Here is a 21,163-nt window from a genome sequence, read left to right as displayed (position 1 = left end):
GAGAAGACTCTTGAGAGTCCCTTGGACTGTAAGGATATCCAACCAGTCCATCCTAAAGGAGATCAGGAGTGTTCACTGGAAGGACTGATGCTGAAGCTGAAACTCCAATACTTTGGCCACCTCATGCGAAGAGTTGACTCATTGGAAAAGACCCTGATGCTGGGAAGGATTGGGGGCAGGAGGAGAAGGGAACGACAGAGGATGAGATGGCCGGATGGCATCACCGACTCGATGGACATGAGTTTGGGTAAACTCCGGGAGTTGGTGATGGACAGGGAGGCCTGTCGTGCTGCGATTCATGGGGTCGCAAAGAGTCGGACACGACTTAGCAACTGCACTGAACTGAACTGATGCTTTCTAACGTCTTTAAAAGAATCATCGCCCAGTTTCTAGTATTGGTGGACACATATTCCTTTGATTTTAGAAACAATGGTTGTCAGTGAGGGGTTGTTTCAATTTTAAGTTGTTTTTTGTTTTAAAGAGTTCAGAATTATTTTTTTGACAAGCATGATATGATCTGGTCAATATTCTATCTGGTTTTCATAGATTGTGGAGCCAGGCAGGAGTGTTGAAGTCTTGCCTTGATGGTTTCCTGGCTCCTCTCCTCTTTTGGTATTAACCATTGTTGCTAACTTCTTCTCTGACTTGAGTTTGTTCATTTACTAGAATAGAATGTAGATTATACAGCAGTTGACACTGTGGTTGCTTCATTCACTGCTCTATCTCCAGCACCTAGTGTTAACACCTGGTAACTGTTGGTTGAGTTGATATCTGTGTGATCAAATGAATGAATATGTGTAACTGCTGGTGGTGGTGGTAGCTGAAATTTATTCATAGTTTTCTTTCTGCGGGGCTGTGTTCTAGGTTCTTTGTTTTAGTTCTTCTAATTTAACAACAATACTATGAGATACAGATACTGTTACTCTTCCTATTTTACAGAGGGGCAGAGAGCACACCTAAGCTCACACAGTTGACTCAGGGGTTCAGTAGCTTCATTGCTACTGTGTACTCTTTTCCTCATTTTATACTTTTTCCCTCTTTTCTTCACTTAGGCTTTTTCTACTTTGTACTTGATTCTTTATACCACCTGCCTCCCCCCTCCCCACACAGTTGCCTTTGATAAGCATTTAACATTTACCTTTGGAATTTCAACCTCAATTTTCACTTCATGTCTTTTCAGTCCATGTATTGCTTCCCTTTAAGAAACATCAGTTGAAACTCAAATTTAAAATCTGTCACAAAGATCTGACCTCAAGGCTATAGGTGAGCGTCTGGGTCTCTCGCTGCACAGCCCAGCTGCACATTTGTTGTGATGTAACTTTCAGATCACCCCACCCCCCATTTTTGTGTCTGTTTTCACCACTAGGGGAAAAGAATCTTAGACTCTTAAATTAAACAATTACATGTCATGTTGAGGTTTGGCAGAAACCAACACAATATTGTAGAACAATTATCCTTCAATTAAAAATGAATAAATTTAATGATTAAAAAACCCCAGAAATACATGAAATTATAATGTACCAACTACTTGACTTTTTTTTTTTTTTTACAACTCACATTGTGACATTTCACAAATCACATTGTAGCTTGAACAGAAAGTAGCTAAACTTTTTGCCTAATTGGATACTTTTCATCTTCATTTTTATATTCCACAGTATTCAGTTCAGTTTAGTCGCTCATTCGTGTCTGACTCTTTGCGACTCCATGGACTGCAGCACGCCAGGCTTCCCTGTCCATCACCAACTCCCAGAGCTTGCTCAAACTCATGTTCATCAAGTTGATGATGCCATCCAGCCATCTTATCTTCTATCGACCCCTTCTCCTCCTGCCTTCAATCTTTCTCAGCATCAGGATCTTTTCCAATGAGTCAGTTCTTCGCATGAGGTGGCCAAAATATTGGAGTTTCAGCTTCAGCATCCATAGTATTGGGTTGGCCAAAAGATTCATTGGGTTTTTCCGTAAGATATAACGAAAACACCTGAATGTACCTTTTGACCGACCCAATATTACACCACCCATGTCTCCTACTGGATAATATGACACATTCAGAAAATCCTGCAGTAATAACCAATCTAGAACCTATACAAATTAAATTTACTAACTAAATCCCCAAACTGGGGAAAAAATATTTTTTATTCGAATTAAATTACTACAATCCAATTTGTACTCCAATTTTCCCTCTCTCTCTCCTGTTTTTTTTTTAATTTAATCTAAAAGGATGATATAAAGTGTTAAGTATGTCCTTTGCAAAGGCAATTCCAGCTCTCACCTCTCAAGCATCATGTGTACTCAGTTTTTGTTTTAATTTGATCTAACTGGAGTATAACTCCACTTTCTTCTATATTCTTTAGGAACTGCTTTAACTAATTTTACACAGACTTTAAAGTCTCAAAACTGTCTCATTGAGCAGGCTGCCTGCAGACACAGTGAAACCCAGAATGTGAATCTGATCATTTGAAATAAAATCTAATGACATTCCTTTTTTTGTAACCCCATAGTAGTGCTTTTCTTTGTCTTTAATCATCTGAACATTAGTATGCTATAGATAAAAGGTAAATGTACCAAAATCAGTTACTTCTGTTGATCAAAAGATATGCAGAAAGTAAAAAGGAAAGCCTTAAAGCAGATGAAAATATTTCTGATATAATTATAACAGAGTTCTTATAGCCAGGATATATAAAGAATTTGAAAAACCCGGTAGTAAAAAGACCATTATCCCCATAGAGAAATATTCAAGACACTCGAACAAATACTTCACAAAAGTAGAGATCAGAATGGCCAAAAACATACTCAACTTCATCAGTAAACAAACAGATACAAAATAGAACAGCACAGAAATGGCTCAAGTTTTAAAACACTACCAACAAGAGTTGTTGAAGATGAGAAGCAGCTGGGACTCTGATCCACTGCGGGTGGGTATGTGGTGAAATGACCTTGAAAACCAGTCTGGCAAAATACCTGCATTTCCTGTGATCCAACATTTCCACTCTTAGGAACATCAAGGAAACGTGTCTATCAGGAGTCAGGTACAGTAACACTCTTTGCAATGATGTTTTGTAAGAGACCATGCTGGGAAAACAACCAACCAACCAACAACTTTCACTAGTAGTTAATATTTTCGTATCCTGGAGTACTAAACAGCAGTAAAAATGTATCTAAAGCCAGTGTCACCATCAAATTCAGTGAATGAAATTCAGTGAAAGAAGCAGACATAGAAGAATATGTGTCATAATAGCATTTCATAAAATTCCCTAAAGCAGAAAAAGCTCAACTCCAGTGTTATGAGAGATAACAGCATTGTTTTTCTTTTAATTTTTATTGGAGTATAGTTGATTTACAGTGTTAGGTTATTTTCAAGTGTACAGCAAAGTGAATCAGTTTTATATATATCATATTTAAAATATTTTTCTATATAAATATAGAAAAAATATAAAATATGTTTATATTTAATTTATATATATTTATTATATTTAATATAAAATATGAATATATAAAATTTATATTGTATATATATTTATATATTTCTTTTCCCACATAGGCCATTATAGAGTATTGAGTAGAGAGATCCCTGTGCTATACAGTAGGTCCTTATTAGTTACTATTTTATATGTAGTGTTGTGTATACATCAATCCCAATCTTCCAATTTATCTCCCCCCCCCCACCCCTAGGAACCATAAATTTGCAGCATTGTTTTATAGCAGCTAAAAGGTGGAAATAATCTAGATGTATATCAGTGGGAATATGGCTGAATGAATTATTGTATACTCATACAATAGAATGTTAGATAACAAAATGAGCAGATCCCAACATACAGCAATATGGATGAACTGTATAAACACCATGTTGTATGAGAGAAGCAAGACACAAAAGAATATATGGTTCTTTGTATATACATTTCAAACATAGGCACAAGTCTAAATGTTGAAGTCAGAATATCAGATAGCTTTAGGATGAAGGGAATGGATGGTGCTGGGCGGGCAATGGATATTTCTTTGTGTTAATCCCTTGGGTGATACATTTGTGTTTTATGTACATTTCTCTTTGCATGATTTATTTCACAATTTGAGAAGGTTTAGCAATGAGAGAGAAAATCTACCTTGGATTCATTCTACTTGGGTTCATATCCAAGCTCTGCTGCTTTCCAGCTGTGTAACTTTGGGAAATTTATTCAGCAGCCCTGAGCCTCAATTTCATATCTATAATATGAAGATAATAAACCTATTTTATAAGATTTGTTGCAACGAAGAGACAAATATTGGAATCTTTGCTAAGATACTAAACACAACAACAGCTGGCACATAGTAAGGGCTGACTCCTTGCCAACTCCTGCTGTTGTTTTTGTTGGTATCATTGCTAGTTTATTTGTTGAAAAGAATTTTTAACTCCCATTGGAATTATATTATATTTAGAAATCGGTCGTGGCTTTCCATGTAGACTAGTTTTTTGTTATGGTCTCAGAAAAGTTTACTTTTTTCACTATCCATATTACTTCATAAATAATCATCAAGTATTTTATAGTTGTATTTTGTAAAGTAGAATTTGTGTTTTGTAATATATATGTATATGCTATATAGATATATGTATATATAGTATATATGTAGCATATATATGGCATATAAAGCTAATACATATTATGACTCACTGCTGAAGCATGGTTCTAAGCATTATGTAGTAGTGAAAGTCGTTCAGTTGTGTTCGACTCTTTGCGACCCCATGGGCTATATTCTTTGGGTGAGTATACTGGAGTGGGTAGCCATTCCCTTCTCCAGGGCATCTTCCTAACCCAGGGATCAAACCCAAGTCTCCTGCATTGCAGGTGGATTCTTTACCAGCTGAGCCACCAGGGAAGCCCAAGCATTATATAGATGAACACTTGAAGTCCTGTGCAAAACCTGCATTTTACACAGGGAGGAACTGAGTCAGAGAGTTAAAGATGGCTAGTATGTGGTCTGGGATTCAGTCTGGCCTGGCTTCCCTGATAGCTCAGTTGGTAAAGAACCTGCCTACAATGCAGGAGACCCCAGTTTGATTCCTGGGTCAGGAAGATCCGCTAGAGAAGGGATAGGCTACCCACTCCAGTATTCTTGGACTTCCTTTGTGGCTCAGCTGGTAAAGAATCCGCCTGCAATGTGGGAGACCTGGGTTTGATTCCTGGGTTGGGAAGATCCCCCGGAGAAGGGAAAGGCTACCCACTCCAGTATTCTGGCCTGGAGAATTCTATGGACAGTATAGTCCATGGAGTCGCAAAGAGCCGGACCAACTTTCACTTTCAGAGTCCACATCTATCCTACCAATCTATGCTAGGAAAGCTGTTCATTTTTCGATTTTTATTTGGTCACTGGCCAATTTGACTTAATCTGATTTTTAGTTGATTTTTTTAGGTTTCCAGGAAGCCAACTATATCATTTGCAAGTACTTTTTTTTTTTATATACTATTCAATTAGCCTTGTTCTTGCCTTATTGCTTTGATTTTAACTTTCAGAAAAGTGTTTATAAGGATAATAGAGTGGACATTCTGCTATTAGTTTGATTAAATGGAAATACCTCTGTTTTTTACATCTATGAGAATGACATGGACTGTTGACTCGAGGGTGTTTTCTTTATGTTAATGGTATGTTTTTTAATTTTTGAGTTTACCAAATGGTTTTTCAGTTGTTAATTCTGTTTTGTTTTAAAATCAGAGATGGACTTTATATCTATAAGATGACTGATTGATTTTTCTGTGTCACAATATTAATGTGATGAATTATATTAATATTAATACATAACCTAATACTGAATGGGCTTCCCTGGTGGCTCAGATGGTAAAGAATCTGCCTGCAATACAGCAGACCTAGGTTCGATTACTGGGTCAGGAAGATCCCCTGGAGAAGGAAATGGCAACCCACTCCAGTGTTCTTGCCTGGAGAATTCCGTGGACAGAGGATCCTGGTGGGCTAAAGTCCATGGGTTGCAAAGAGTCAGGCATGACTAAGTGACTTCACTAATATTGAATCATCTCTCCTTTTCTAGAATTTTTAACATAATGCTGAATTTCATTTGCTAAAATTTCAGTAAGATTTTTGCATGTATAAATACAAGTGAGATTGGCCTGCAGTTCTCTACCATTTTTGTTAGGTTTTGGCATTGGGTGAATTCTAGCTATGTAAAGGGAATCTGGAAGATGTGTGTCTTTTCATGCTTTATATATACTTAAAAATAAGTATTGAGTGCATTTTCTAAAATGGCCGCCTAATGATAATTCATCTCTTCATCTCTTGGTTATCTTCAGATATAAGCAAAAGTAGAGGGAGAGATTGGTATTCTTTTAATTGAAGTATAGTTGATGTGCAATAGTACGTAAGTTTCAGGTGTACAATATAGCAATTTGCAAAAAGATTATACTCCATTTATAGTTATTATAAAATATTGGCTATATGGCCCTGTGCTATGCAGTATATCCTTGTGGATTATTTTATACATAATAGTTTTATATCTCTTAATCCCCTACCTCTATCTCCCTCCCCACCTTTTCCTCTCCCCACTGGTAACCACTAATTTATTCTCTATATCCGTTTCTGTTTTGTTATATTCACTGGTTTGTTGTATTTTTTTTAGATTGCACATACAAGTGATATCATTCAGTGTCTTTCTCTGATTGCCTTATTTCACTTAGCATAATCTCCTCCAAGTCCAACCATGGTGTTCCAAATGGCAAAGTTTCATTATTTTTTATGGCTGAGTAATATTCTGTTGTTTATATATACCTCATCTTTATCCATTCATCTTTTGGTGGACATTTAAGTTGCTTCCATATCTTGGGAATTGTATCTTGTGGACATTGGGGAGCATGTAGAGATTGGTATCATTCTTTTCAGCTCTCATCTCACTTTGTCTTTCTCTTGAGTATAATGAGCCTTGCTACCTAAAGCATGGTTTGAGATTTAGCAGCATGGATACTGCCCAGGAACTTGCTCCAAATGGATGCAATCATGCGCACATAACCACAGGCACCAATCACCTTTGCCGTATTCTACTCATTATAGACAAGTCATTGGTTCTGCCCCCACTCTTGTAGATTTTAAACTATCATTAATCATGTTGTTTTGAGATGTTTGAGTTAGTCCTTGAACTTTTAACAGTTTGTCTAGGGTCCTGGAAGGGAAAGTCAAAGGGTATAAAGTTTTTAAAGACTTGCATGACTGTTGTCTAGTTGCTTTTCAGAAAATTAGTACCTTTTTTTTTACATGATAGACAAACAAATGGCAATATTGACACTTCATCGATGTGCCTTTTCTGCCATCTAGGGATCATTAAATAATAAGAAAGCAGGAAAGAGGAAGAGTGTAAATTAAAAATCCTTATCATAAATAGTTTGAGTGATTGATAATGGAGAACCTGAAGGTTATTTGAATTCATTTTTGACAGTCTAAAACTATTTAGTCAATTTACTATTTCTGACCAAATGGAATTCAGTGTATTTGTTAAGAAACTTTTGGGTATCTTATCTAGTGTTAATGACTCAGACAGTAAAGAATCTGCCTGCAAGGCAGGAGACCCAGGTTCAATCCCTGAGTCAGGAAATCCCCTGGAGAAGGGAATAATGGCTACCCACTCCAGTATTCTTTCTGGAGAATCCCATGGACAGAGGAGCCTGGCGGGCTACAGTCTATGGGGTTGCAGAGTCAGACATGACTGAGCAACTAGCACTTATCTAGTGTTAGATACTGTTAGTGAGAGAAGAGAAATATGCCAATATTTGTGCCTATAAGGCTTCTGGGAGTCTTATGATATTGTTTACGATTTTTTCATCTTTCTACAAAGTGTAAACTTCAATTTTTAGAAGTTCATACTGGATTTCACCTTGCCTGGGTTTTCTGTGGGTTGAAGAAATTTGAAGATCTTCCAAGGTGATAAAAACAAAGTTGTCTTTTCCTGTCTTTTAGCAACAACGTACTGTCTACAGACTGACTCTAGTGAAAGCATGGAACGTGGATGAGCTCCAGGCCTATGCCGAGCTGGTGTCCCTTGGGAACCCTGACTTCATCGAGGTGAAGGTAAGCCCCTGCCGGCCAGTGCTGGGCACACTTCCCCTAGCGCTTTACTGTCCATGGTGGAGTTACAACCTTCTAAAACACTACATGAGGTCTGGATGTTTGATTTATTCATGCAAAAATATTAATCAAGATACTGGCACTGTTCTAGCCATTGGGGATAAGAACACTAAAGACCAAGCATTTGCTCTCACATACACAAAGCTTGTGTTTTAGCGAACCATAGACTGTCAACAGAAAATAAATGTACTGTCCACTACATAGTAACTTTAATATGCTGAGAATTAGAACACTGTTATAGTGAGTAATTGTTTGACTTTTAAATAAACCTTTGCTATGGAAAACTTCAAATATATACAGAAGTAGAGAGACTGATGTAATGAACCCCCATTCATCCATTACCCAGCTTCAAAAATTACCAACTCATGTTTCAACTGTACTCCTACCCATTTTCCTACCCTTACCTATTATTTTCAAGCAAATCCTCACATTATACCATTACCTATAGCTGTTTCAGTGTGTATTTTTAAAAGATATGCACTCACTTTAAACATTTATTCAGAATACTATTGTTACAACTGAATAGTTTTAATAGTAATTTCTTAAGTTTTGGGGCATATAAGGTTTCAAACTCGACCAGTTATTTTAACAGTATTTTTTTAGTTGAAATAGAGTTGATTTGCAATATTATATTAGTTTCATGTATACAGCAAAGTAATTCAGTTATATATATTTTTTTCAGGTTATTTTTTATTATAGGTTATTATAAGATATTGAATATAGTTCCCTGTGCTATATAGTAAATCCTTGTTGCTTGTCTATTTTATATATAATAGTGTTTATCTATTAATCCCATACTCCTAATTTACTCTTCCCCTCTTCCCTTTCCCCTTTGGTAATAACTAAATTTGTTTTCTATGTCTGTGAGTCTGTTTCTATTTTGTATGTAGATTCATTTGTATTCTTTTCAAGATTCCTCACATAAATGATACCCTGTAACATTTGTCTTTTTTTGACTTACTTCACGTAGTATGATATTCTCTAGATGATCTGTGTTGCTGCAAATGGTAAAATTTCATTCTTTTTTATGCCTGAGTAATATTCCATTGTGTGTATATACATCATATCCTCTTAAACCAACTGTCTTGGTTATTTGAAAATCTAGATCCAAATAAGGGTTAGAATTGGATTATTTCTGTCTGTAATTTCTTTTAATCTATTAGTTCTGCTTCCATGGGTTTTTTGTTCCCCTAGTAATTTATTTTGTTGGAAAAAATGGGTCATTTGTACTGGTTAGTTCCCCATATTTAAATTTTAGATTTTGCCCTATTATATATTCCTCTGCCCCATATACTTTCCGTGGGTTGGTAGTTAGATCAAGAGAAGATTGATCAAGTGTGTGTGTGTGTGTGAGTGTGAGTGTGTGTGTGTGCATTTCAAGACTATTTCATTGATGACGATTTCCAGCAGGAGGCATTTAATGTCATATTTTTGCCAGTGTTACTTTGGAATAGATACTGTAAGTGGATTGATGTGTGAGAGGATACATGTATATGCTGTTTTGCTAGATATTGTGGTTGGCTGTTTTAAATTGCGTAAGCAGGAAGGTTTTTTGAGGAGATGACTCTTTTTTTAAAAATTGATACCTGAGTAGGAAGAAGCAACACAATATTCAAAGGCTTGGGGTCAGAGCATTCTGGGCAGATGACACAGTCTGCAAGAGGGCTTTTGTGACCTCTGGGGTGGTTGGAGTTGGCTGTGGTACAAGATGAATCAGAGAAGCGGGCTGGGGCCAGATTTTGTTAGGCCTTTCACACAAGGATGAGAAAATCAGATTTTATACTAAGGTTAATGATAGAACTTTTTTTATACTTGGCGTACTTGGAAAGGATTTTAAAAGCTAGAGAGTGATGAGATCTGATTTATGATTTTAAAAGATCACCCTGCTGTTGCCGTGAGTTGGTTACAAGGGCAGTAGTAGAGATAGGTAGACCAGTAACAAAACTTTTGCCAAGCAAGAGGTGTGATGGCTTGGGGAAGGTCTTTGGTGATATAGTTGGAGAGGAGTGGGTGCTTTCGTGATAAATTTTGAAAGTAGATCCAACTGAACTTGTTAGATGATGTAGGGAATGACAGAACAAAAGGAATCAAAATACCTGGGTTTTTGGCTTAAGCAACCATGTGGATGTGGAACAGTTTGCTGATATGGAAAAGACCAGTTGAGAAGGGAGGCTGATTTGGGGAGCGATTTCATGAGTTTGTGTCAGCCTGAGTAATTTGAGATAGCTTTTAAATATCTAAGGGTAGGTTCAAATAAGCCACAGGTTATATAAGCCTGGAGTCCTGGAGATGAGACAAGCCTGGCAATAATGACTTGGAAGTCATCAGCATGAGATAGTAAGTAGTTAAAGCTGTAGAATATTAAGAGGCAGATAATGTGCTAGGCTTTCATGGACGACTAAGAATATGCAAAAATGAGAGGAAGTGACCAGAAAATTCACCTAGTCTTTCAGAGCGCTACTTTTCAGTTCATGTTTATGAAGCTGGGTGCACTCTGTCATACCAAAGGATATTTCAGTTTTAGAGTTGTCTTTTAGTAAGTTCAGCGTTCTATATGACTGTCTTCTGGAGGGATGGGGAGGTTGGAGCAGATGAAATATTGCTGTCTGAGTGTGTAGCAATTTCTAGTCAGGTCAAAGACACTTTTAAAGTTGTTCTTAATTTCAAAAGGCTCCTCTTGGCAAGAACTCTAATGATGCAAAAATACAAACTACATCTTAAATATATGCCTTGGCTTAACAAAACCTTGCCAATGTCAAGATTAGTGGTAGTTTAATTTATGACTTAGCTATTAAAGACTGTTGCTTCAAATTATATTGCAGTAAAACCTCTATTATTAAGTAACTTGACTGGATCACACCATCACCTTTTTTTCTCCTTCCTTCTTTCTTTGCAATCATGTTTTCTGTAATGAACGATATATTTTATAATCTGAAAAGAATCAACCAGAATTATTTTTTAATGAAAGATGACTACTTTGTAAACAGTGTAATTCTCTGATGGGCATTTTGTATTTGGACAAACTGTTACTGTAACTCGGAAATAGATGAAGCCTTCTTGCCTGTAGCTAAGATGTTATAATGACATAGTTTCTTTCAAACAAGATTTCCATTTTACTGTTTTATCCCTGCCTTTAACAAATATTTCTGTGCTCTCTCCACGTGCCAGGCCTCGTCAAAGCACCATAGGTACAGATTTTGTGCCTAAATTTGGACATGCTGTTTGGGAAATGGATGTCTTACTGAGCAAGGCCACATCTACAGAAGTAAAATGAGCTACTTGGAGAGATTTTTTTTTTTAATGGAAAAATTCTTGGTGAAGTGTGCAATCTAATCATGATGTAAAATGTCATATTGAAGTTATAAAATATAGGGTAACAGAAAACAGTTTGTGTTGTACCAGGAGAAAGTATGTGATGGTCACTTGACTCTGTAATATCAAGTACCTGGACTTTTTTTTAAAAACAATTTTATTGCTGGATTGATTTTTGGCTGTGCTGGGTCTTTGTTGCTGTGCGCGGGCTTTCTCCAGTTGCGGTGAGTGCTGCTCTCTAGTTACAGCGCAAGGGCTTCTCATTGTGGTAGCTTCTCTTGTTGTGGAGCCCGGGCTCTAGGCCCAAAGACTTCAGTAGCTGTGACATGTGGGCTCAGTTGCCCCATGGCATGTGGGATCTTCCCGGACTAGGGATTGAACTGGTGTCCCTTGCATTGCAGGGCGAATTCTCAACCACTGGACCACCACCAGGGAAGGCCCTCAGGTACCTGGGCCTTTGAGGATTAGATCACATGGTTTATTAAATTCATCTCTCATTTGTCCAGCAAGTCAATGAAATATGTTTCTTTTGACTCAAGTAGGAAAAGGAATGTTTACAGAAGATAGTATATTATCAAGAAGCAAAGCAAGTTAATAGAATAATTATTGTTTGAGTAAATTTTCACAGTATATGTTTAGATACATTTATATAAGGAAAGTATGGAAGGATACATATCACACTGTTAACTGTTCTATTTGGGAGAAGGGGAAGGAAAGGCTTGTTTTACTTTTCATATTTCTGTGTTGTGTGAATTGTTGCAGTGAGCATGCATTACTTTTTATAATTCCCATGATTGAAGCAAAATCAGTAAATGGAGAAGGCCTGCTTTCCTGTTAAGCAGGGTTCAACTATTTCATGTCTGAAAAGGCAAATTTTTGTTATGTTTTCTTATTAATTCAAGTTAAATTTTTCTAAAATGGAAGAGTTTTAAAAATAATAACAATAAACCCACTCCAAAAAACAACTAGTAAGAGCCAGCAGTATGGCAGCTTAAGATAACCTCAGCTTCCTCCAAAAACAAGCTTTTAGAAGTAAGCATTATGGTAAACATACTTTTGAGAGAACTGTCAATCTGTCTGATTTGTAAGGGAATTCCTTAGGGGCTGGAAGAAGGGAGACTGCCCCGTGGTACTCACTCCACAGCTCCAGTAGAGACAGGATGTGGGTGTGAAGGCAGAAGACTAGGCCCTTTGACCTCTAGTGAACGGACAAATGAGGAAAAAATTCACACGCTGACACAGAGTGGCGCCTGGAGGTTTATCTCTTACCAGTGAAGTGAGTGTTAGTCGCACAATTGTATCCAACTTTTTGTGACCCTGCGGATTGTAGCCTGCCAGCCTCCTCTGTTCATGGGATTTTCCAGGCAAGAATACTGGAGTGGGTAACCATTCCTTCTCCAAAGTATCTTCCTGACACAGGGATTGAACCTGCATCTCCTGCATTGGCAGGCAGATTACCGTCTGAGCTACCAGGGAAGCCCATTCCTTACCTATCTCTTGGTGAAAAAAAAGTCTCCCAGGGTCTAACCTTCAAAAAGAGTGTTAATACCTCAAGATCACATGAATGCCCCAAAGATGTGAAACTGATGATACAAGATGACCCTGGGATAGTGATATACCTGGGGCTCTCAGATACCATTCATATCCTTTCCCTGGATTTCCTGGATGCGTGTGTGAATGTGGAGGGTGTAGCAGTGTCTCTCATAGTCTCCAGTGGGGAAGATGTGTGAACTTTGCTGTATTCCTAAAAGGTGCTGATGTCACTTGGGACAGATTACTTACCTTCATTGAGCCTAAATGTCGTCAGTATTAAAGTTAGACTAATAATTTCAATTTAATAGCTTTGGTTGAGAATTCAAGGGGGTAACATATGCCTGGGTTCAGTAACTGCTTAGATCACTTTCCATCAAGCATATTATTAAAAATGAATCAATAGAAGCTGCTTATTGTATTGATTTTCTCTTTACTTTCACTTTTAGTCTCATAAAACATCTCTCTGTCCCAGTCCCTGTAAGTTATCATGCATTTTGGGTTCATTAGGCTTAAATGGGCCTCTATTTGCTAGCCTGAGAAACTTAACCATCGTTATTTGCTTACTTGCTTAAGAAAATGTGTTCGGCGTTGCAAACATCTGCCTTATTGAGAAGCTTTCATAGCACAATCCATTTTGTAAATGAAGTACTGTCTTTGTATTCTGTGCCTAGCACTGCACCTTGCAAAACAAATGACTTAGCATACCTCGCCCTCTTTCTGCACGCAAACGTGAGGAATATTGGTCAGATTCCTTACAACTGTTAGTTGTTCAAGTATGCGGCAATACCTGAGCAGTGATTTCAGTTGGTTCATAATCCTTAAAGAGCAGAAAAGTCATGAAAAATATGAAGGAAATTTTGTATTAGAAAAGAGTTATGAAGTCTAACGTCATGGAAGAAATGTGGGACTTGATCTTAGAACAGCTTGGTTGAGGGTACAGAGAAGAACAAGGTACAGTTTCTACCCTTTTAGAGCTCAGGATTTAGACACATCTTTATAAGCCCATTATCTGATAAAAGATATGCACAAGACATGATAAATTTAGGATTAGATGGGATGGGGGTTCCTGGGTGAAGATCAAAGAAATGGTGGAGAATTTAGCTGGGGAAAGACTGGATGCTGAGTCTAGTCAGAAGGCCTCGGGTGCTATGCTGAGAAATTTGGGCTGGTGTTGGGGGTGGGGCAGTGATTGAAGCATTTTTAAAAGAGTGACATGTATTGCTGCAAAAAGTCATGAAAACAACATTTCTTCTGTCCTCAAATGATCAGGGACAAAAGAATAATATCAGGAGCCTTTTGATACCCAGTCAGTATAATCAGAATTTCAAGAGCCAAAATACTGCTCTTCCCATAGACTTTGAATCCCCAGGTGAACTTTCTAAGCAGCCTGTAAAAAGAGATCTGGTGGCCCCCATCTCCTCGAGCAGAGTGGTCCCTCCAGAAGACACCAGTTTAATGTAATGGTGTGTGTGTGTGTGTGTTTGTGTGTTAGTCACTTAGTCATGTCCGACTCTTTGCGACCCCATGAACTGTAGCTCACCAGGCTTCTCTGTCCTTGGGATTCTCCAGGCAAGAATACTAGAGTGGGTCGCCATTTCCTTCTCCGCATGTAATGGTGTGGGTTGTGCTTTTCACCACAAATATGAAGACACGTAAATGGTCCTGCTCCTCGGGAACTTTCTTTGGGTCTGCCTGTCCCTCCTCAGCCCGCAGTTATCTGGAGTGAGTGCTTTCAGCTGTTGCGTTGTTCCCGTATGTTTTCTTAAGGACATTGTTTTTTCAAAGTTGTGAGGAAAGAGTGCGATGCTGGTGATAAATGGGGTGGGGTCGCGTTGGTGGGAGAAGGAGGCAGAGAGCTGTGGTATGAGGGAAAATGAAACATTTTGAGACAGTTCAGGGGCAAGTGTGATCAAGAATCAGGTCCAGGCGGGTCATCAGTAGACAGGAGTGTGGCGTGAAGTGAAGTAGCCGGTGCAGAGTGGGGCACACCCGATGGGCAGCTGCTGGAGACCAGCTCACTGGTGGGTGCTGTGCTTTGTCACACAGTTGTGTCCGACTCTTTGCAACCCCATGTGTTGTAGCCCCACCAGGCTCCTCTGTCCATGGGATTCTCCAGGCAAGAATACTGGAGTGGGTTGCCATGCCCTCCTCCAGGGGATCTTCCCAACCCAGGGATCGGACCCAGGTCTCCTGCATTACAGGTGGATTCTTTACCATCTGAGCCACCAGGGAAGGCCCCAGTTCACTGGGGCCGGTTTCTACCTGTTGTAGTTGTGTCATGATGAAGGCTCGGGCTCTGTAGTTGGCTCAGGAAGTAACCCATACTGCCCATCTCTGAGGATTTTGTACTGGAGTGGGTAACCTATCCCTTCTGCAGGGGATCTTCCTGACCCAGGAATCGAACCAAGGTCTCCTGCATTGCAGATGATTCTTTACCAGCTGAATCTCAAGGAAAGCCTAAGTACAAAGCATAATCTGCGCCACCTGGGAATCTTGCATGATAGCCACTACACTAGCGGCATGGCTAAATCAATTAAACTATTTTCCAAAACCATTGTCATGGATATAAGATCTTACCTAAAACCTCTGCTTCAGTGAATTAGGGTAAATATTAAAAATAAATTCCTCTGAATTAGCCACTATCTGCTTGGTTATTCATATAATTCGCCCATCATAAACAGTTTTTAAAGTGAAATAAAGTTCATATTTATGGCTAATTTGACTTATGAATAAATCATTTTTGTGTGTTTTTAATACATTTGGGCAAGTTCAGTACAGTTTTTCAACTACGCTTTCTTAAAGATTTTTAAAACTATTGTTTGCTTTTTTTATTCAGCTAAAACCCAAACTCAGTTTAATGAATTCTGTAAATCATTGGGCGAATAGAGAAGAATCTCTAGTTTATTGTAATTAAGCTGAGTTGCATCTAGTTTATGTTCAGCAAAGGTTATCTCAGCTTAGAGTACAGTAGTCTTTGAACAGCCATCTGGAGAGGAGGGTTCTGCAGAACTCATCTGAGTTTTTGGCCCCCTCCCAGCTCGGCCATCTGTGGGGTCACGATCACTCTGCTTTGCTCATTGTGAGCTTTTCATGTAATGTCATTCTATCCCCTCCAGTCTGTGCATATATGCGTGTCTCAGAGAGAGCATCTTTTTTTATTTTAGTTTTCTCTACTTAGTAGCAGCATATCTAGACTATTCAAATCTTTTCTTTCAAGTAAGTTTGATTTCTTAGGTATTTAGAGAGCCTACAAAGTTAAGATATTCCTTATTATTGAAAATTAGTCATTAATCACTTATCACTGTGTAACTTACCAGTTAAAGAAATTAGTTATAGAACTTTTGGGTCTTAGATGCTTGGGCTGTCAGGTAGAATTCAAAAGAGTTAAAAACCAATTTATCTTAATGCGTTTGTACTGAATGAGAGAATCAGAATACCAGACCATTTGACCTGTCTCTTGAAAAACCTGTATGCAGGTCAGAAAGCAACAGTTAGAACAGGGCATGGAACAACAGACTGGTTCCAAATAGGAAAAGGAGTACGTCAAGGCTGTATATTGTCATCCTGCTTATTTAACTTATATGCAGAGTACATCATGAGAAACGCTGGGCTGGAAGAAATACAAGCTGGAATCAAGATTGCCGGGGGAAATATCAATAACCTCAGATATGCAGATGACACCACTCTTATGGCAGAAAGTAAAGAACTAAAGAGCCTCTTGATGAAAGTGAGAGAGGAGAGTGAAAAAGTTGGCTTATAGCTCAACGTTCAGAAAACTAAGATCATGGCATCTGGTCCCATCACTTCATGGGAAATAGATGGGGAAACAGTGTCAGACTTTATTTTTTGGGGCTCCAGAATCACTGCTGATGGTGATTGCAGCCATGAAATTAAAAGACGCTTACTCCTTGGAAGGAAGGTTATGGCCAACCTAGGTAGCATATTTAAAAGCAGAGACGTTACTTTGCCAACAAAAGTCCATCTAGTCAAGACTATGGTTTTTCCAGTGGTCATGTATGGATGTGAGAGTTGGACGGTGAAGAAAGCTGAGCGCCGCAGAATTGATGCTCTTGAACTGTGGTGTTGGAGAAGACTCTTGAGAGTCCCTTGGACTGCAAGGAGATCCAATCAATCCATCCTAAAGGAGATCAATCCTGGGTGTTCATTGGAAGGACTGATGTTGAAGCTGTAACTCCAATACTTTGGCCACCTCATGCGAAGAGTTGACTCATTGGAAAAGACCCTAATACTGGGAAGGATTGGGGGCAGGAGGAGAAGGGGACGACAGAGCATGAGATAGTTGGATGGCATCACCGACTCGATGGACATGGGTTTGGGTAGACTCCGGGAGTTGGTGATGGACAGAGAGGCCTGGCGTGCTGCAATTCATGGGGTTGCAAAGAGTCGGACACGACTGAGCTACTGAACTGAACTGTAGGGGTAGATACATGTATATATCTACATGTATATATGTGTGTGTGTGTGTGTATTTCTACAAATATATTTTCGTTTTACATGATTCTGTGTTTATATTGGATTGGCCAAAAAGTTTGTTCGTGTTTTCCCATAACAACATATGAAAAACTTGAACAAACTCTTTGGCCAACCCAATACACATCCACATACAAAATATATTACAAAGTGATCTCTTTAGAGGATAATTTGAAAGGAATCCTTATCTGGCCCATTACAGAAAGTTTACCAGCCTCAGGTTTCCCTGATAGCTCGGTTGGTAAAGAATCTGCCTGCAATGCAGGAGACCCTGGTTTGATTCTTGGGTTGGGAAGATCTGCTGGAGAAGGGATAGGCTACCCACTCCAGTATTCTTGGGCTTCTCTTGTGGTTCAGCTGGTAAAGAATCCGCCTGCAATGTGGGAGACCTGGGTTCAATCCCTGAGTTGGGAAGATCCCCTGGAAAAGGGAATGGCTATCCACTCCAGTAGTCTGGCCTGGAGAATTCCATGAGATGTACCGTCCATGGGGTCGCAAAGAGTTGGACACAACTGAGCGACTTTCACTTTCTTACCAACCTCAAATCTAAACTTTACTAGAAACTGGGAGCTCATCTTATTTCCCCAGTCAATAAATTATTCATTGAATTTTGGTGGGTGTCAGCTATGCCTCCATTATTATAATCCCATGACAGTCAATCTCTTATACTGCATGAGTGAATCTGATTGGAAAAGTACACTATCGGTTGAAAAGTATTATGTGAGTAGATTGTGCAGATGCCGATGTAGCACAAAGCACAAGTACCCAAGCCCCCAGCTTTGTCAGAGCGCAGAGAGCCTTGGCCTGGCAGCTCCAATGCTATCTTTGTCACTTGCTACTTGTATGAGCTTCTAAGCAAATTTTATCATCTTTGTATTACTTTTTCTTCACTTTAAAATATGGATTGGATTGGCTTGGATTGGTTTGAAAGTGTGTTAGTCGCTCAGTCATGTCCGATGGACTGTAGCCCGCCCAGCTCCTCTGTCCATGGAATTCTCCACGCAAGAATACTGGAGTGGGTAGACATTCCCTTCTCCAAGGGATCTCCCCAACCCAGGGATTGAACCCGGGTCTCCTGCATTGCAGGCAGATCCTTTACCGTCTGAGCCACCAGGGAAGCCCTGGATTGGTTTGTTGGGTGACCTCTAGAAGCCTTTCTGGGCCTGAAGCTCTTACTCTGTGACATTTGAGTAGGCCTGTAACTGTCTCTGTTTCCACAGGGTGTCACCTACTGTGGAGAGAGTTCGGCGAGCAGTCTTACCATGGCCAACGTGCCCTGGCACGAGGAGGTGGTGCGCTTTGTCTGTGAGTTGGTGGATCTGATCCCCGACTATGAAATCGCTTGTGAACACGAGCATTCCAACTGTCTTCTAATAGCTCACAAGAAGGTAAGAACAGCTCAGGTATGCGTTCTCCCATCACCCTTGTCCTTCTTGCTCCCTTCTTCTCTTCTCTCTTTATTTTTCCCCTCACCTTATTATAGTGAAATTCTACTTATTTGCTACCTTTCCTATAATGAACTTTAAGAAAACCCTGAATTCTGTCTGTTGGACTCATAAACCCTCTTTTCTGTGTGAGATTGCTTCATTTTCAGCCCTCACTCAGGCACTTGAAGTGCCTTCTGGCTTGTAATTGGCGCATCCTGAGAAACAAAACAAAACACCCTTGTAATAACCTCTAGTCTTTTACCCAGAACGACAAGGGAAACCTAAAATAGTAAACCACCCTCATATGATGGTTTTTGACTGTCAGAAGAAATATTGAGGTGTTTATCAAATTTTAGATCACTTTGAATCCTGGCCTCAGAAGAATGTTTCTGGGGTTTTGGTTTTCCTTTTTCCTCTTTAGTGTTTTTAGTACACAGAAAAAGTACCTAAATTTAATGTATTTTTTAAAGTAAATGATGCCTAGCAAAGGAAAAATTCAGTTTTTGGTAGAGGTAGGCTCTTAAAAAGAAAAAAGTACCGAATCAGAAGTCCAGTGTTAGAGTAGCAATCATACTGATATGCCCTTACTGAAATATTTATACAGAAATAATATAGTGTCTTGGGTTTGATTCAAAATGGTATTAGGTGAGAAGTTTTGAGGCTAACTGATGTATACATAGAGGCTCATTTAACTCCTCTGCTTAGTTTTCTGCTCATACTCTCCTTTTTTAAAAAAGTGGACATGGTTGAACCTTGAAAACATTATTCTGGATGCAGAATGGACACAAAAGGCCACATGATATATGATTCTGTTTATATGAAATGTCCAGACAGATCAATCCTTAGAGTCAGAACGTGGTTTAGTGGTTGATGGGGGCTGGGGGGTGTGCAGGTCGGAAAGTGACTGCTAATAGGTATGAGATTTCTTTTTGGGTGTTGAAAATACTCTGGAATTACATAGTGGTGTTGGTTGCACAACTTTGTGGCTGTATGAAAACCCACTGAATTGTATATTTTAAAAGTTGAATTTTATGGTTTGTGAATTATATCACAATATACCAAAAAGATAATAAAGAATGGGCTTACCTTTTCTTATAAAAATGTTTTTTATGCGAGTCAAGTCAGGCTTCATTAATTCAAACATGAGTCTCACTTTTTCCTCCCCACAACTTAAGTGGCTTCCAGAACAGCTTCATAGGTTAATGATATTTAATAATATTAGAAGCGCTCAATTAAAATGTCACTTGATCTAGGCTCAAACAAACAGGAGGTTAAAAGGCCCTCATGTCTTAGTCGCAGTGAGATTATATATATCTGACCTAATGATCTGTCAAACTTAAATATTTAGACAGAAGAATGTGTTCTGGGAGCATCAGGGAACAAAGGAATAAAAGCTGCCTAGTATTGAAATGTTCATTAAAGTAGCTGCAAAGACAATTAACTTACAAAGTAAATCTTAAAAAATTAAAGCCACAAAACAGAATTTTATTTTCTAGCTTTTTAATCACTGTTTCTTTTTCAAGTAAGATAGTACCTTTAAAAAAAGTACTTGATTGGAGGGGCAGTGCCTTGGAAATAGTCCTGACAATGGTGGCAAAGTTCTCTCTTCCTCCCTTAAGTCTGGTCTTCAGACCATAGCCAAAGAAGTCTTTGTAGAATGTAAATCTCTTGCTGCCTTTGATTGACCTCCCATTGCTTTTAGTATGAAAATCAAAATCCTGTAATGTGGCCCCCAGCATCCTGTGTGATCAGTCTCTGTCTGCCTCTCCAACTTCTTTTGGAACCCCTCTTCCTTCCCTTTCTGCACTTTTTTGCTTTTCTCAGCCATAGTAGGTCTTAGTTTTGGTCCAGGTAGGCTAGGAATTGTATACTTTTTCTATTCTTTTAGTGGATGTACTAAAGATTACTATTAACATGCATTCTGTACGTAATTATTTTGAACTGCTGTCCTATATTGCCTGATTGTTTTCTTCTCTCCTCCACCCAATTAAGCCTCTCTAAACTTCATCTCGAAACTGACACTAATAATACTGACTTTAGATGTTATCATCAAGATTAAAGTTAATATATTTGAAGTACTCAGAAGGGAACCTAAAATAAAATCAGCAGTTCCTAAATAGTAGTTGTTACTGATGCTTTTATTGGCCTGCGCCTATCCCCAGGGAGCCCTCAGAAGATGGCCAAGCAAATTACTGAAATCGAATGTGATAAATGCAACAACAGACATAGTAGGTACAAAGTACACTCCAGACAGAAGAGAGTATCTGAGATTGACCTTCATTATTTTCTTTAATGTGTGTTGAATA

The 21,163-nt window shown here is 38.8% G+C and overlaps 2 protein-coding genes across 12 annotated transcripts in view; both read left to right on the top strand.

The window, feature by feature from the left end:
• Nucleotides 1–21,163, top strand: part of CALN1 (calneuron 1) — a 693,518-nt gene that overhangs the window by 81,904 nt on the left and 590,451 nt on the right. For both annotated transcript variants that reach the window (XM_081558121.1, XM_081558116.1), the window contains exons 7-8: nucleotides 7,927–8,037; nucleotides 18,651–18,818. The gene's annotated coding sequence lies outside the window, so the exon portion shown is untranslated. The remainder of the gene's footprint in view (nucleotides 1–7,926; nucleotides 8,038–18,650; nucleotides 18,819–21,163) is intronic.
• The window catches only part of LOC145532619 (S-adenosyl-L-methionine-dependent tRNA 4-demethylwyosine synthase TYW1), a 147,647-nt gene that overhangs the window by 107,857 nt on the left and 18,627 nt on the right, over nucleotides 1–21,163 (top strand). For all 10 annotated transcript variants that reach the window (XM_081558074.1, XM_081558065.1, XM_081558068.1 and 7 more), the window contains 2 exons: nucleotides 7,927–8,037; nucleotides 18,651–18,818. In XM_081558074.1, the coding sequence (XP_081414200.1) occupies nucleotides 7,927–8,037; nucleotides 18,651–18,818 (279 nt within the window). The remainder of the gene's footprint in view (nucleotides 1–7,926; nucleotides 8,038–18,650; nucleotides 18,819–21,163) is intronic.

This window comes from Giraffa tippelskirchi, chromosome 13 (assembly GCF_054371585.1).
Source record: "Giraffa tippelskirchi isolate mGirTip1 chromosome 13, T2T-mGirTip1v1.2.pri, whole genome shotgun sequence".
Classification (NCBI taxonomy): Eukaryota; Metazoa; Chordata; class Mammalia; order Artiodactyla; family Giraffidae; genus Giraffa; species Giraffa tippelskirchi.
This window is presented reverse-complemented; position numbering and strand designations above follow the sequence as displayed.